At 36.5% G+C, this 15,376-nt stretch overlaps 1 protein-coding gene across 4 annotated transcripts in view; it reads left to right on the top strand.

Moving 5' to 3' along the window:
• PRKAG2 (protein kinase AMP-activated non-catalytic subunit gamma 2) overlaps positions 1-14,269 on the top strand; it is a 463,538-nt gene extending 449,269 nt beyond the window's left edge. For all 4 annotated transcript variants that reach the window (XM_007504639.3, XM_007504638.3, XM_016426254.2 and 1 more), the window contains 4 exons: positions 393-430; positions 1,649-1,795; positions 7,920-8,013; positions 10,381-14,269. In XM_007504639.3, the coding sequence (XP_007504701.1) occupies positions 393-430; positions 1,649-1,795; positions 7,920-8,013; positions 10,381-10,412 (311 nt within the window). In that variant the 3' untranslated portion in view covers positions 10,413-14,269. The remainder of the gene's footprint in view (positions 1-392; positions 431-1,648; positions 1,796-7,919; positions 8,014-10,380) is intronic.
• The last annotated feature ends 1,107 nt before the right edge of the window (positions 14,270-15,376 follow it).

The following is a 15,376-nucleotide window of genomic DNA, read 5'->3' as shown; positions in this document are numbered from 1 at the left end:
TTTCCCAGAATCCTGAGAAGTTAAATTGGCCACAGAACCAGTACAAATCAGAAGAGAACATAGAACCCAGGTCTAAATAATCCCAGTGTGGTTCTCTGATTACTAGCCCATGACACTGCTAAATAAATGTTAAAATAAATTGAACTAAATTGAAAATCAGAATTTATATATGGTAAGTTAACCCTGAATCCAAATGAGAAAACTGGGGAAATTATCATATTAGCTCCTTTTTGTTTCCATAGTCTTTTGAAGATGTGTAATTTCATAACCATGTTAAGATATTTAAATTTTTATTCCTAGTGACCTTATTATGGCATATTATATTAAATCTTCTAAGAAAATGAATTTGATTTGTTTCTAAGACATTTTTCTACTATATTTTTCACTTCTAGGAAAAGTTGTAGATATTTATTCCAAATTTGATGTAATAGTAAGTATTTTTTTATTTTATCATAACTTGTATCTAGAATATATTTTAAAGCCTAACCTAGCCACTAATTTATGTTTTTTGCTGTTTACTTTTCTAAATGAAAACAATTTCATTAAACAAAATAATGTTAAAACCCATATATTTTAAATTCCTGGGTTGTTTTTTTTTTATAATTCATTTCTCCATGCATTCTGTCTTTATGTTCTTAATGAGAAAAGAGGGCTAGCATATGTGTATTCCATGGCATGCTATATTGGCACACCATTTTTAGTTGAATTGTTGACTCTGGTTAACCAACAGAAGTTTGTTGCACATACCTAAACAGTTTGGTGTAAGTACTGGAGGGCCTTCTGGATAAATTCTGAGACAAGCCTTCATTGGTTTGGATTTGAATTGGGGTGGGCCTGAAAGACCACAGCTGATCAGGGAGCCTCCTCCAAGCACTCTGTTCTCAGTCTAGGAAACCCCAAAAAGTTTATCCCCATTCTATTGCACTCCCATCACTAAAGATTTAGTCCACTTATTTACTAGGAGTGATCAGGAGTTCATTAGAAGCCTTCTAGGTCATTCAGATCTCTGGGAATTCTCTCTTCTCCTCAGCATTATTGTTGGCTGGATATGGTTCCCCAATCCCTCCACAATATAAACCAGCATTCTTAGAACAGTTCAAATAACTTCTAAATAACTGAAAGATCTTTTGGCATTTTTGGCCCCGTGATAGCCTTCTGGTTAATTAGGTTTAATCTAGTGTATAACATCCTGGCCCACAGTTCCATATGCCAAAAGAGTTCTGTTCTTCACAATATGATACCTAATTAACAGAAAAAAGGGAAACATTAATTTGGGGGTAGGGACACAGAATTTCATCAATATTGGGCACAAATGATATTGTCTAGTTATTATTGATCACAGCTATACAATAAGAATATTTTGGCTATATTATATCTTTGCATTCAGCTGTATTATTTAGTAGAAAAAATTTGTTCTAAGAAAACCCAATGGAGCTTCAGGAGGGGGGAATGAAAGAGCAGTGGGGGGTGAGGGGAATCATGGATCATGGAAAAATATTCTAAATTGAAAAAGGAGAAAAAATTTGTTCTGTGGTGGTTAATCATCACAAATCTATTGCATGTGTAGTCTAGTGTTTTAAGTTACACATTTTTTATCATCAGTGATTTGATATTACAGAATTTAACCCATTTAATTAATTTATTATAGAACCTTGCTGCTGAAAAAACATACAATAACCTAGATATCACAGTGACACAAGCCCTGCAGCACCGTTCCCAATATTTTGAAGGTGTCGTGAAGTGTAGCAAGCTGGAAACGCTGGAGACCATCGTGGATAGGATAGTAAAAGCTGAGGTGAGATCATTTTGTCTCTTTCCAGAAGACATTTATTTCAGATAAGCATGCGGGAAGCTGTGCCTAATAGTACTTCAGTCTTTTCTGAAGTACTGCAAACTATAGAAGAGAGAACACAAATCTCCAAGTCAGTTTGAGACAAGTCTCTTTTCTCCTCGTAGCATAGATGAATCCAAAAATATTTAAAAGGGTCTTTTCAAAAGAATCCTTGAGGAAAATAGTTACTGCACAAATACATTTCATCAGAATATTCAAAAATTAAAGAAGTGTTTTTGCATGATAATAAAAATATTTTTTTAAATTATAGAACATAAAGACAAGACCTCTGAATCTAGCCTCTCCACCTAAAACAAAACTGTCCAATAAGAAATTCAAATTCTGCTCAGAAACCTCCCATGGTAGAATATAGATGGCATTAACCAAGGCAAGAATGACCCTGTCATCTTCTGGGTTCCCCTCTAGACCTGGTACAGTATATACTCCAGCAACTTACAAAACTCAGCAACTGCCTATGAACCCAGAGAACCTTTTGAATATTCTTTCACTTATGGGATTTTCAAAACACTATTCTTTCCATTGTGAAACCTGAGAAATTACTTTTCAATGTAGCAAAATTCTATAATTCTAAGATATCATTAAGGTATAGCATTAATAAGACCCTGTTACCAGCCTTAGGCAGAGGGGGACCCAGTATGTCCTCTCTGTAATAATCCATTAATTGAACAAAACATATAATAAATGATACAGTATGCTTTTTAGTCTGCTTTGAACTCACTATAAATATCTTCTATCACCACGGTGACATAAGACTGAATTCTGAATGGAAAGGTAGCTAATTATTTTTCATACCATTAGCTTTACCTAGAATTAAATTTTAAAATCTGTCTCCCAAAGTGAAACATGGAATATGTGCCTCAGACAAAACTCAGTCATATCTTTCAGGAGTCTTTTGCAATCTGTCAAGCACACACTAATTTTCATGAATTAATAAATGAATGAAAAAGCATTTATTATGAACTTACTGTGTGCCAAGCATTTGCATGTCTTCAAGAGCCTCAAACCAGATTTTCTTAATTTGAAGTTATTTCCAGTCTTAAATTCATTTTCCTTCATGTATTTAATTATAAATGGTATAAGATTTTTTTTCCCTTTACCATTGGAACCCAATGTCCAAAACTACTTTTTTTCCATTAATTTTCAACTGACTAGGATTGATTCTGTCTTAATTTTTCAATAATGTCCTCATAGATCTTTGCATTTGGAAGATCATAAAAGGAAAAAAATAAAGCATCCCTAACTGTGTTAAAAAAAAAAAACAGTAGCTCATTCACAGATTCTAGTTGTTGGAACGGACTTCAGAAAATATCTAGGCCAATTTCTACCAGATCTATACCCCACCTCTACAAAATACACAACAGGGCATCTTTCTTTGAAGCCTTCCCATGCCAGGGAGTCCATTACCTCTCGAGACAGCCCAGTCCACTTTTAGATACCGCTGATTGTTAGAAAGATTTTGCTGGCATCAAGCCCACATTATGATATCTGCCTGTTGCACCTAGTCCTGGCCTCTGGTACCGAACAAAACAAATCCATCCTCTCTTCCATGAAGGACCCCTTCAGATTCTTAAAGACAGTTGATATCTCCATCCCCCCACCCAATTCCCTTTAATTCTTCTCGTCATCATGTTAAATGTCCTCTTTCTTCATCCTCTCTCCATCGTGATCAGCTACTACTCTGTTACACTCTTCCGATTTCCTGTTGTCCTTCCTAAAGTGTAGTGTTCAGAACTGAATACAGTATTCTAGAGGAGACATTACCAGAGTGACGGACTGTAGCCCCACTGCCACCACCAGCAGCAGCCTCCCCCTCCCCAGACACAGTGCGTTGCACTCACTGTCTTGGCAGCCAGATCACACCGCCAACTTATGTGGCACTTTCAGGCCACTAAAATTCCAGCACCCTTTTCGGATCAGCTGTCCATGCAAACTTAAACTTTTGAAGTTATTTTCGAAGCTCCAGTTTAAAACTTTGTACTGCTTCATATTTAGTCCTGCTAGATTTACCCCATGTTCTATCTCATGAAGCTCTTTTTGAAGCTTGACTCAATAATATTAGTAGATCACATTACTATAATACTTTAAGGTTTGCAGGTTGCTTTTCCTATATTGTTTGATCTTCACAACCCTTTGAGATAGAGGCTGTTATCCCCATCTTACGGATGAGGAAACAGACATAGAGCGGTTAAACAACCTGCTTCACTTCTATAGCAAGTGTCTGAGAAGATTTGAACCCATGTCTGAGGCTCCAAGTTGAGTGCTCTGGCATATGTGCCATGCTGTCTATGCTCCAGTGTGTTATTAGCCAGCCCTCCAGCTTTGAGTCATTTGTAAATCTGATCTCTGCCTTCATCCAAGGCCTTGCTAAAAGGTTAAACTAGCACAGATCCCTCAAGCTCTCCTTGCAAAGAGATAATAAACAATTCATGACTATTTTTTGTCTCTGGCCATTCAGCTTATGTATACCTAGTTGTGTTATCTTCTAGTCTATGTGTCTTTATCTTGTCCACAGAGGTAACATAAGGAACTTTTTTAAATGCTTTGCGAAGATCTAGGTAAACTATATCTCCAGCATTTCCCTGATCTTCAAGTGGAGGAACCCTGCGGTAAAGGACGTTGTTAGTTCGGTATGACTCGTTCCTTCCGAAGCTATGACAGCACTTTGTGACCCTGCCTCCTTTTCTAGGCGTTCCCTTCCATTGTATTCCAAAGTTTGGCCCAGAACCAGTCTACCCGACTGGCCTTTACTTTGCAGGTTTTATCATCTTCCCTTTTTTGAAGGCCAAGTTATCATTTATCTTCCTCTGGTCCTATGGAGCCTGTGGCTTTCTCTAGGAGCTTTCAAAGGCCACTGACACTCGGGAGTCAGCTTCGGCTAGTCCTCTCATGCCTGGAACTCCTGGGCAACCTGCAGCGCTTTTTGTCTCTCCTTCTCTAGGCCTAAACTCTCTTGAGCAGAGAAAGCAGAAGCAAAATAAGAGGTGATGTGCTCTGTCCCTTTTTCCTTGTCCGTTATTATTCCCTCCACTCCAAGCCATAAAGACATCTTTCTGAATATCCTACTTTTTTTTTGCTGACTTCAATGGAAACAGTCAGAGTTTGGCCATTTCTGTCATGCCCTGTTTTTTTATCCATCCTTAGTTACCCAGCTCCTATCTTCTGTATATCTTTAAAATCTAGAATGGTAATGTTGTGGGAGATTACACCCAAGTTTGTAGCAGGAGCTCACCCCAAGAATGGGAGACTCAAACTTTGTTCAATCCAGAAGTAAAAAAGAATTTTATTTGAAGAGGTTTAAGGTGGTAAAATAGCCTAATAGCTAATTGATTAGCCCAGGAGCTAGTACAGTAGCCCCTCTGCACTCCACCTTGCTGTGGATCAGGGTTTGCATACTTATTAGGGTCTGGGGACTTGTCTCCCATTTCAGAGAAATCTTCACCTTTCCAAAAAACCCTGGGAAATGGGCGTGGCCAAATTCAGGTAGAGGTGTAGTTTGTGGTTTGACATGCACATCATAGTGAATAAGAAGCATGCACAGGTTTGGGGGATCCTTCTGGACTGCCAAAGCCCTTGCACATGTCCCATGTTCCCCCCACTCTCCACCTTGTCAGCGTTTGTTAATATGGGAGAGGTCTCGCTACCCTTCTGGACAGTTTTCTTCAACAATGGGAGTGATGATACAGTGGAGGCCTCCTCTAAGTAATTAATTATGTCCAACAGTTCAGAACTAAGGTAAATAAAGAACAATATGAGTAATTAGTAAAAAATATTAGGTGCAAAGCTGATGCCCAGTATAGAACATTACAGATCCAGTACAGGTGATTGATGATAGAGTGGGTAACTGACCAACAGTACAGATTCTGCGATTCATTCTGGATGTGCATTTTGCCACTGATGTATAACTAGTTTTAACTGATGAGAGATTTCAGAGGAGGATCCTGTTTACCTATTACTGCCCCTTCATTATCCACTGCCCATCTTCATCTGTAAGAAAAGATAAATGCTTAATAATTGGAAATTTTTTCATTTAAAAACTCCAACTTGGTAGTTAATTGTACTGTGTATCTATATTGTTCTCTGTAGGCAGTTACTTATTTTCCTAATGAAAGTTATTTCTTTTTGTGTCTTTAGAAATTTAATTCTTCAGAGCTTTCTATCCCTCCTAGACTTGCTTTCCCCTGTAGAATTTTTGCCTATAGGATTCTACTTTTCCTATCTTTGAATTCTTTGAAATCTCTCCCCAAATGTCAAACTATAGATAACTTTTCTCTCTATTACAAATTCCAAGATGGAATAGTCAATTTTCCGTAAGATTATCATCATTATTGCTGCCAAAACCAGTTTCTCTTTCTTGATGAAGACCAGGATTTCCCCTTATTGGTTCCTTTACCTTTTGAAATAGGAAATTATCATCAAGACAAGTTAAGAAATTATTAGCTTCTCTGTTTTGGTCAAAAAGAAAGCTCTGGTAGATATCCTGACAAAGATCCCTCTATGCCCCAAATTCATATTTCTGCTCTGGTAATCTGTAGTATGCACTGATGACCATATCACTTGGGTTTCCCCTTCTTGAACTTTGCCTAAATGCTCTCTCTAGTGTGCTTTTCTGCTCTAACTGCTAGATTTTTCTCCAAAGTATACCTCTTAAATATACAATATTATTTTGGCTCTTCCCTCCCCTCTTTCTTTTGAGGATTGTATGCCTTTCCAGAAGTGTATTCTCGCTATGGATTTCATCCTACCAAGTCTCAGTAATACCAACTAGGTCAAATTTGCTTACTTAACATGATATTTTTAGTTTGCGTTGTTATCTGTACATCTGGGGGCCCTAGCTCCTTCCCTGACTTTTATCTGCTATGAATTTCTGGGTGTCTTTAGTCTAAACTCTTTGATATATATTACAAAGACATTTTCCTACATTTTCTTTTCCTGTAGTTTAAAGCTGACTTTAATAAGATTTACGAGACTAGGAAAATGCATTTTTACTAGCCCTTGTTCCTTGACCAGGAACCATGTATTAAGTCTACTAAGTTCTTCAACTGATGATTTTGGTCAGCTGATGAACTTTCCTTTCTGCAAGATAAAATTGCCCAGGAATAATAAATCCTAATAAATATAGTAAGAAAGAATTTAATTTTTGCCCAAAGTTATCACCAGCCTTGTCTTTTGCTGCTTTAAAATCTTTTTCTCATTCTTTTGATGAGCTAAGAAAAGAAACTTTTAAAAAGTCATTTAATTTCTAAGTAAGCTGATTGATTTTCATAATTTGCAATACTGTATTTCAACTGAGTAATATACTCTTAGATGTCTATATTAAAATTAAATATTTGGCCAACCTATGAATATTGAATATGTGTGAATCTATTGTTATGAAAATGGAAAATTCCTAGCTTGGAAGAAATGAATGAAAAATAGGAAATATATTTTGCAGACAGGTTTAACTAGTGGCATATAAAACTCTAATTGGGACACTTATTTTGGACTCTTAAACTTCATTAATTCAAAGGATAGTATTTTAAATAATCATTATTCTACTATAGGAGACAATTTAAAGCCTTCTTAGATTTCTTTTGCCCTGTCATAAATTTATCAAAGAGCTTTAGTTTAACCTGACTTCTTACTTTTGAGGTAAACTTATGAGAAATTTTGCAGTCTTTGAAATGAGAAAGATGGCCAAGTGACTAAGTATTATATCAAAAACATCACCAACATCACATTATTGGAGGAAAATATGTAACAATAAGAATTTCCCCCCTTTTTCTTTCTGTCTCTTTCCTGTGTTCCCTATTTTGTATCAGGTGGGTATGACTGTTCAAATACAAGAGAAGATGATCTCTAAGGTACCCTGACTGGTATATAGTTACCTCAATCCTAAAGTCTTAACAATTCTTGAGTCAGACTAGAGCTAGTGTGTTTTGTATTCCTGTCCTCTTTGAAAAGGATTTCTTTTTTTTCAAGTAATGCTTCAAAATATTCTTCAGAACTGGAAGAAAAATTTTAGATAGTTCTTTTTGTTGTGTTTTGTTTTCTTAAGGCACCTATAAATCTTTTTTTTTCTTATTTACAGGTTCATCGGCTGGTGGTAGTAAATGAAGCAGATAGCATTGTGGGTATCATCTCACTCTCAGACATTCTACAAGCCCTGGTACTCACACCAGCAGGTATAGATACTGACTTTTGCCCTTTCTCATATGTTTACAAATGTAATAGGATGTAGCATACCATGGTGATCTCATGTTGTTGTAGCAAATAATTTTTTTTCATAAATCAAAACAACTATTCGTCATTGCTTTACTTCAGCAAGACGTCATTTTTTACCAATCTTTCTCATTTCTTTTGAGTTCCATGATTTGTGTAGGCATAAAGCAAAGGCTTATCCAAAAATTCTAATTTTCAAGTATGGTGTTCCTGATACCCAGGAATTTCTAGGTGACACAAAATTTTTTTAAGATTTCCATCATAGTCATTTCTATTAGTCATTAATAATAACTCAACTTTATATAGCAGATTAGGGTTTACAAAACACTTTCCTTATAACAACCCAGTGACATGGGTGCTCTCAGTATCATGGTCTCCATTTTACAGATGAGACTAAGGTGAATTGATTTGTCCAGAATCACATAGTTGTGACATAATTGTCAAAGCCAAGAGCAGAGCCCAGGTCACTGATTTTCACTACACTACAGATCTCATCTTAGACTAGCTTTATTTCACTTAGGAATGAATACCAGCTGAAAAACATGAAAACTTTGTATGATATCCTTGTATAATATGGCCTCAAGTTCTCAAACTTTCTTCATCATTATCCTCTGGAGTTAGTACAATTTTTAGTTACCCTTTCTATAATGTGGAGCCTCTAACCAAGCACAAAAGCTAGGATTAGGGAAAGATAGTAGGACTATTACCAATTACCTCACTGCCTTCTAGTTCTGGATACTACTTTTCAATTTATGCAATACGAGTTGCATTCACTTTTTTTTGGGGGGGGGGGGGGGGGACTACCATGTTGCACTGGTGTCTCAAATTGAACTTGTAAGCCACTAAAAACTTCACGTCTTTTCCACATGAACTATTGACTAGCTGTGCCTGCCATAGCTTATTTCTTAAATTAACTTTTTTTAATCTAATTGAAGAATTTTACCTCTTGTCATTATTTCATTAAGGATTTGCCCATGGCCTGGGGTTATCCAACATTTCTATTATTAGTGACTTGATAAAGGCATAAATAACATGTTTTTTTCAGATGATGCAAAGCTAGGAAAAAGTGCCTAGCACATTGTATGACAGAATCAGGATCCAAAAAAGATCTTCATTAGCTAGGCCAGCTCAGGACATTCTATTAGAGACCTTCCAACAGTATGACAATGAATTTTTAATAACTTCTCTTTGGATCCAGATTGTAACCAGTTCTAAATCCATCTAATCTATAAAATCATTTAGATCATATTTCTCTATCTTGCTCATAAAGATATTAGGAAAGATTTTTGTCATATATTTTGCCAAACTACAGATATACTATGTCTATGGCATTCTTTTCTACTAGCTGGACTAACCTCATTTATGTCATCATTTGACAGGATCATTAGATATAATTTATTCTTGGAGAATCTATATTTATACTTATAGATAAGTGCTTCCCCTTCAAATGGTCAGAAACCATCCCTTTATAATATGTTCTTTAATTTTTTTCAGCAACTAAAGGCATATATTTTGAAGATACTATTCTTTCTGCTTTTCTGAAAATCAGAACTGTATTTTCTACATATATGTGATATACATGTTACATATAGATAATTAAAGTATAGATTCATAATAGTAGATAGAGTGTGAAGATACAATAAGAAACTACAGAATTCTGTGGTAATTTGAATGAATAAAATTTCAACTGGAAAGATCAAAAAAAGTTTCACAGAAAAAACAATTTTGAACTGAGCTTTAAAAAGAAATTAAACTGATGGAGCAGAAATTAGTGGGGGCACGAGAGAGGCATCATTCCAAAAGGAGCAAACTGCGTAATCAAAATGATAAACATAGGAAAACAAAAAGGGTTGTTTTACAAAAATGGGTAGAGATAAAGTTGGAAAGGGAGGCTGGGCCCAAATCATGGAAGGCCATGAGTGTCAGGTTTATAAGTCAATGCAGTATTTAGTGGTAGTGGGAGCCATTGAAAGGTTTTGAACAAGAGTCAATGCGACTAGAGCCATGCTTTAGGGAGCTTACTCTTGCAGAGAGACCCTTTGGGAGGCAATTTGAAGTATTCCAAGTGCGTGGTAATGGTAGCTGAAATTCATAAGCTGTCAATGAGAATTCACAGAAGGAGATAGTGTGAAAGAGACTGGAGAAGCACAAACAGGACTTAGAGGATGGCTGAATTTGGAGGCTGAGAGAAAGAAGGGAGAGAGAGCTCCAAGTCTGAGCCTGGGTGCCTGGGGAAGCAAAGGTGTGTTGTAGGCATTCCTCCAGAGAGTCAAATGATCATTGATGTTCCCATGGTGCCACAAAACTCATTTTGCCCTGTATGACAACAGGTGCCAAACAAAAGGAAAGTGAAGCAGAATGACCACGGTGAACACAGAAGCCTTGAGTGAATGTAGGAGAACGTGAACTAAGTTTCTGGGTCAAGTTTTTGCCTCACAAACACTGACTGCAATAGAAGAGAGTAATGGTTATGAGAATGTCGATCGCAATAGCGTGATGGGTAATGAATCTATTTTCCCCAGTGATGTCTAAGCTAAGCATGACAAAGAGCTCGATTGGTTTAAAGATTGTCTTGTATTAAAAAATATATATGCATATATATTTCCAGACCTTTTCTGAAAGATTTAACATACTGTTGACCTCTCAATTGTACTATGGCCTGAAATTCTATCACTTTTTGCAATTGAAAGAGCTCCCTGATAGCCAAGTGACAGGTAAATGTGACATAAGGTGAGTGTATGGCATATTCCTAACCCAGTGCCTTATGTCAGATACAGCAATATGTCATCACTGTTGCCCATCACTGTTGGAGAAAGTATTTGTGTGAAGAGAAAACTCTGTTTGAATGTGAAAGTCTTTGAACCTATTACCAAATCAGTTTAAGTTTTCATTAGATTTGTCATAAAAGCTATACTTTGAATATAAATAGATTTACTTTAATGAGTTTTGTGTTTAAATGTTGCATTCTGGACTAAGATGTAAAACAAGACTGATTTTAAAAACAGCTTTATTTATTTTTACTTTCATGGCAATTTTTTACACATCTTTTGGTGGATAGTTAAAACTTCACCATATCCATTAATAAACTGTTGATTGTTATACAAAAAAAAAGTGGCAGATTTCTCGTTATTTGTTTGGACCTGAAGAGGATATGGCTTCCGGAAGTTAAAAGTTTATAAAAGCATGCATTGAAACCTATTACTCTCTACTGTATTGTAAATAGGCAGCAGTCATTGAGGAAATGAAATGCCAGAGAAATGTCTATTTTTTTCTTGTGTATTGCAATGTAAAATCATGATGTTTGTATGACTGCTGATACTTCTTTTTTTTTTGTAAATTTTATTGTGGCGTATACAATATTATCATACAGTTGCAAGGAGAAAGGAACATTTCCTAATGTAAATGCTCTAAAAATGTTGAGACTATATAATTGTAGCTTTTCCTTTGCAGATGGAAGAAATTAAAGCAAATCCTACTGTCTATGATTTTGTTAGAGTTCTTAAAAAATAACACGTATTTCTGCATGTATTGAATAAGATTCTACATGCCCTTTTTCACTCAAATATTTCTCGCCCTTTAAAGCAGACTGAGTCCTTTTGTCCTCGATCCCAGCATCAAAGGAATCTTTGATTAATTCCTTAATTCAGTTTCTTTACTGCCCCATTATCAAACATGACTATATTTAATTAAAATCTGCCAAGAAAATATTCTTGTAATAAGGGGCCAGTTTTTCTTTTCTCAGTAGAGCAAATCTTGTTTGTGGCTCTGTTCTGTGTGTTGGTCTTTGCACATGTCTTTGTGCATGTTTGCTCTCCCCTATGCATTGATGCTTTGGAAAATAATCACAGCTGTTGAGGCCGAATAGTAGTTGCCTCACGTTATCGCTCATCTTGTGGATTACAGAATACCTGTGCCACTCTTTGTGAAGAATACCATTTTTGTTTGTACAATCTGGCAGAGGCTGTAAGTATGATCCATCGTTTAAATGTTGACTTTCCTTCTGTGAGAAATGGCAGAACTATGGTTTTTAAAAAGAACTTGATTTTATTTTATTTGTGGAGGGAAGCGAGAAAGCTTAGGAAGCTGACATTCAACAACACGGTCTTGAAAGCCTGGACAGTGCCTTAATCCAGATTTATTTCTGTGACAGCATTACAGTGCCCCCTCACTCCCTGCCCCATGCCCCTGATTTGACCATTTCACAGAGCCTCTAGTTCTTGTTTTTTAGGGAAGAACCAAGATGATTTCCCACAACTACTAAAGTAGGGAAGAGTTTCCATTTCAGAAAACAGCAGTTTGAGCCATCCAAAAAGAAATCTCTTAGCACTGACACTTTCCTTACCTTCCTTTCACATGTTCATCTATCCGACTCAGCACATTGAGCAGAGGGCTCTTATCCTTCTGCTTAAAGCACTCATTAGCTCCGGTAGTTAAAAGAATGTCGAGCATAATGAAGATTTACAGAGGTTACTAATTAAGAATGGTTTTCAAAGTGAAGCATTTTTTTTTATCATTAAGGTCCATATTACTAATAGCTACTGCTTTCTTTCTTCCAGAAAAGTAATAAATAGGCCACATAAATGGTAAGGCTAAGGCAATTTAGTCCTCTTACTTACCTGTGCATCTCTTTGGAAGTAAGATGAGTTTGTAAATATTTATCCCCCCCCCCAAGATTGTTGGAGTTATTTTGATTTATGTACAGCCCTATGCCCTTAGCATGACCAAAATGCTGTTTGTGTGTTACAAACAATAGCTACTTCCAGGTTTGAATTTTTTATTTGATTTTATCATCACCTTCTTAAGTGACTAGGCCGGGGTTCATAACACTCTTTGTGTGTTATGACCCTTTTGGCCGTCTGATTAAGCCTATGGATCCCTTCCCAGAATCATGTTTTTAAATGCATAAAATAAAACCATATCAGCTTACGAAGGAAACCAATTATGTTGAAATTTAGTTCTTAAAAGGTTTTTTTTTTTTTTATCAAGTTCATGGACCCCAGGTTTTTGCCCCTGTTCTAGGGTTCTAAAGTGCATATCTATGAAGACTTGGGCAAAACAGGTTCCATGTGTATCAAATACATTCTTAACCACTCCACAAAGCCAGGCCCCAAGAGAGCATTTGAAGGCCAACTGTTGCAATTCCGCAGTGAATCAGGGCTAGGGCGAGGGTCAGCCAAGTTCTTGTTACCTACCCAGAAAGTCAAAGCCCCAACTCAAAAATCATCTTTTGCAACAGAGCGCAGTGAAACAGGCATCAGATAACTCATGTGTCTTCTTGCACCCTTTCTAACCTTCCTCTTCTCTCTGAGCCTCAGTTTCCCCTTCTATAAAATGAGAAAGTTGTACTGGACAACCCCCACTGTCCATCCCCACTTTACAGGTCTGTGAATTCTGTGAATCAATGGGGTCATAAACCTCAGTGTTCTAATAATAGTTTTGATAATACACATCAAATCAAAGTGTTCTTAAAATAACAATAAAGGGACACATACAAAGGGACACCATGACTTTCAATATAAAAATCCCTAGGCAGTCTCTGAGGAATGAGGTTGTACCCTAACTACTCAACTGAAAAATTCACTTACCCTTAGAGGGAGAATGTAATCAGATAGCCTTTAGAGGAAATAAAGTCATTTGTGGGAACAGGCCAGAGATGAACTCTCGGTGTCCACAGAGGCACAACCCTTATGTGCTTTCCTATTCTTTAAGGACTTTCACAGGATTTCTACTCTATGCATTTCTATATACAGACAAATCTTGCCCTTTTCGCATGGACACACTCTAAAGAGAAAATTTCCATCTGCAGCCAAATCCTCTGGGAAATATCTGGAAAATAGATAGCAAATTCCACTCTAGAATATTTTTGCCTTCATGGAATACTACAAAACATAAAGATTGTTCTTTTTCACATGAGATTGCATTGTGAGAGTTTGGATTTGCTAATTTTTAAACAAAATAGACTTGTACTTGCACGGCATACTTTTTAAAATTTCAAACGAAATCTCTTGAAGTTTTTTCTTTTGCATAGTAAAGTGATAACCATAGTTCCCTTTAATAAAGGATCTTCATACTTCTTGGTTATGTCATTTTTTTCTTTCTTGCACAAAATAATATATTAATTTTTTTTATCTTTTGATGGCCCCATTATTGTGATAATTGCTTCAAAATTATATTGTACAAATATTCACTAATAAAGTAGAATGAGTTAAATTATGGTAAGGCTTGTTTGGATTAATAAGTGTGAACAAACATTTTGAAGTGACCCCCACAGAAGGTATCTAGGTTCCTAGAGAGAAGGTCTCAGTAGATGGGAGAAGACTTCAGAAGGCCTTTAAAAGGTCCGATGTAAATAGTAAAAGGTTTTTTCTTGGTGTTCATTCCTGAGAAAAAGCTCAGGTTATCAGCCTTGGACATTTGTAACCTTCTCTTAGAAAATGGGGGGTGGTAAAGTCATATACTATTCACCTGTTAAATGAAGTTTATTCTTCTGGTAAGCATCTCTTGGTTACTGCTCAATGACATTTTACAAAGTCTAGGTCCATTTTGTATCAAAATACTTTTCACTTCATCTCAAGAGGGAACATGTTTCAGATATTCCTCATATTTCTCCTTAGGTTCTCAGTGTAAATGTTTAATATTGCCAAAGAAAAGGTGATGGAAATCAGGACATCTTAGTGAACTGGTACCAACTACACAGAATTACTTTCCCAGGAAACTTTTCATTTGAAACCAGAAGTTAAAGGGGAAAAAAAGCATGAAAATCTCAAGAGAGTGATATTCAATGAAAAATTTACCTGAACCATGGGAAAATATTCTAAATTAACTTAAATTTAAAATTTAAAAAAATTTTACCTGGCTTTCTCAGAACTAGAATACTCTGGAGTGCCTAAAGCTCTCTGACGCCAACATCACGAGGCCTGGGAGAAAGGGGCATGCTTCCTGCCCCAGCACTTGCTGCTGGATTTCTGGATGACCCTCCTAAACCCACACCTGTCCCCCTACCCCCAGTGGCTCTCAGGCCAGCACCACCACATTTCCCTCATGACTCGCGCCATAAAGAATGTACAAGACAAGTTCAGAGATCACAAAGATGCTGGCCACACCAGATGCTACCTTCTTTCTCCCTACAACCCTAATAGAAAACCTGCTACTACTCTACCTTGTCCTCTCACCATATTAGTGCAATGAAAAGATGATTGGATTTGGGGCCAGAGAATCAAATTCACTTGCTAGTCGTAAGCAAATAACCTTTTGGGGACTTGGTTTCTTTGTTTATATAACAAGAGATTTACAGTAGATAACTTCTATGATCCTTTCAACTTTTGA

Source organism: Monodelphis domestica, chromosome 5 (assembly GCF_027887165.1).
Source record: "Monodelphis domestica isolate mMonDom1 chromosome 5, mMonDom1.pri, whole genome shotgun sequence".
NCBI classification, from domain to species: Eukaryota; Metazoa; Chordata; class Mammalia; order Didelphimorphia; family Didelphidae; genus Monodelphis; species Monodelphis domestica.
Note: the sequence above shows the minus strand (reverse complement) of the source record. Positions and strands in the feature narration are given on the sequence as shown.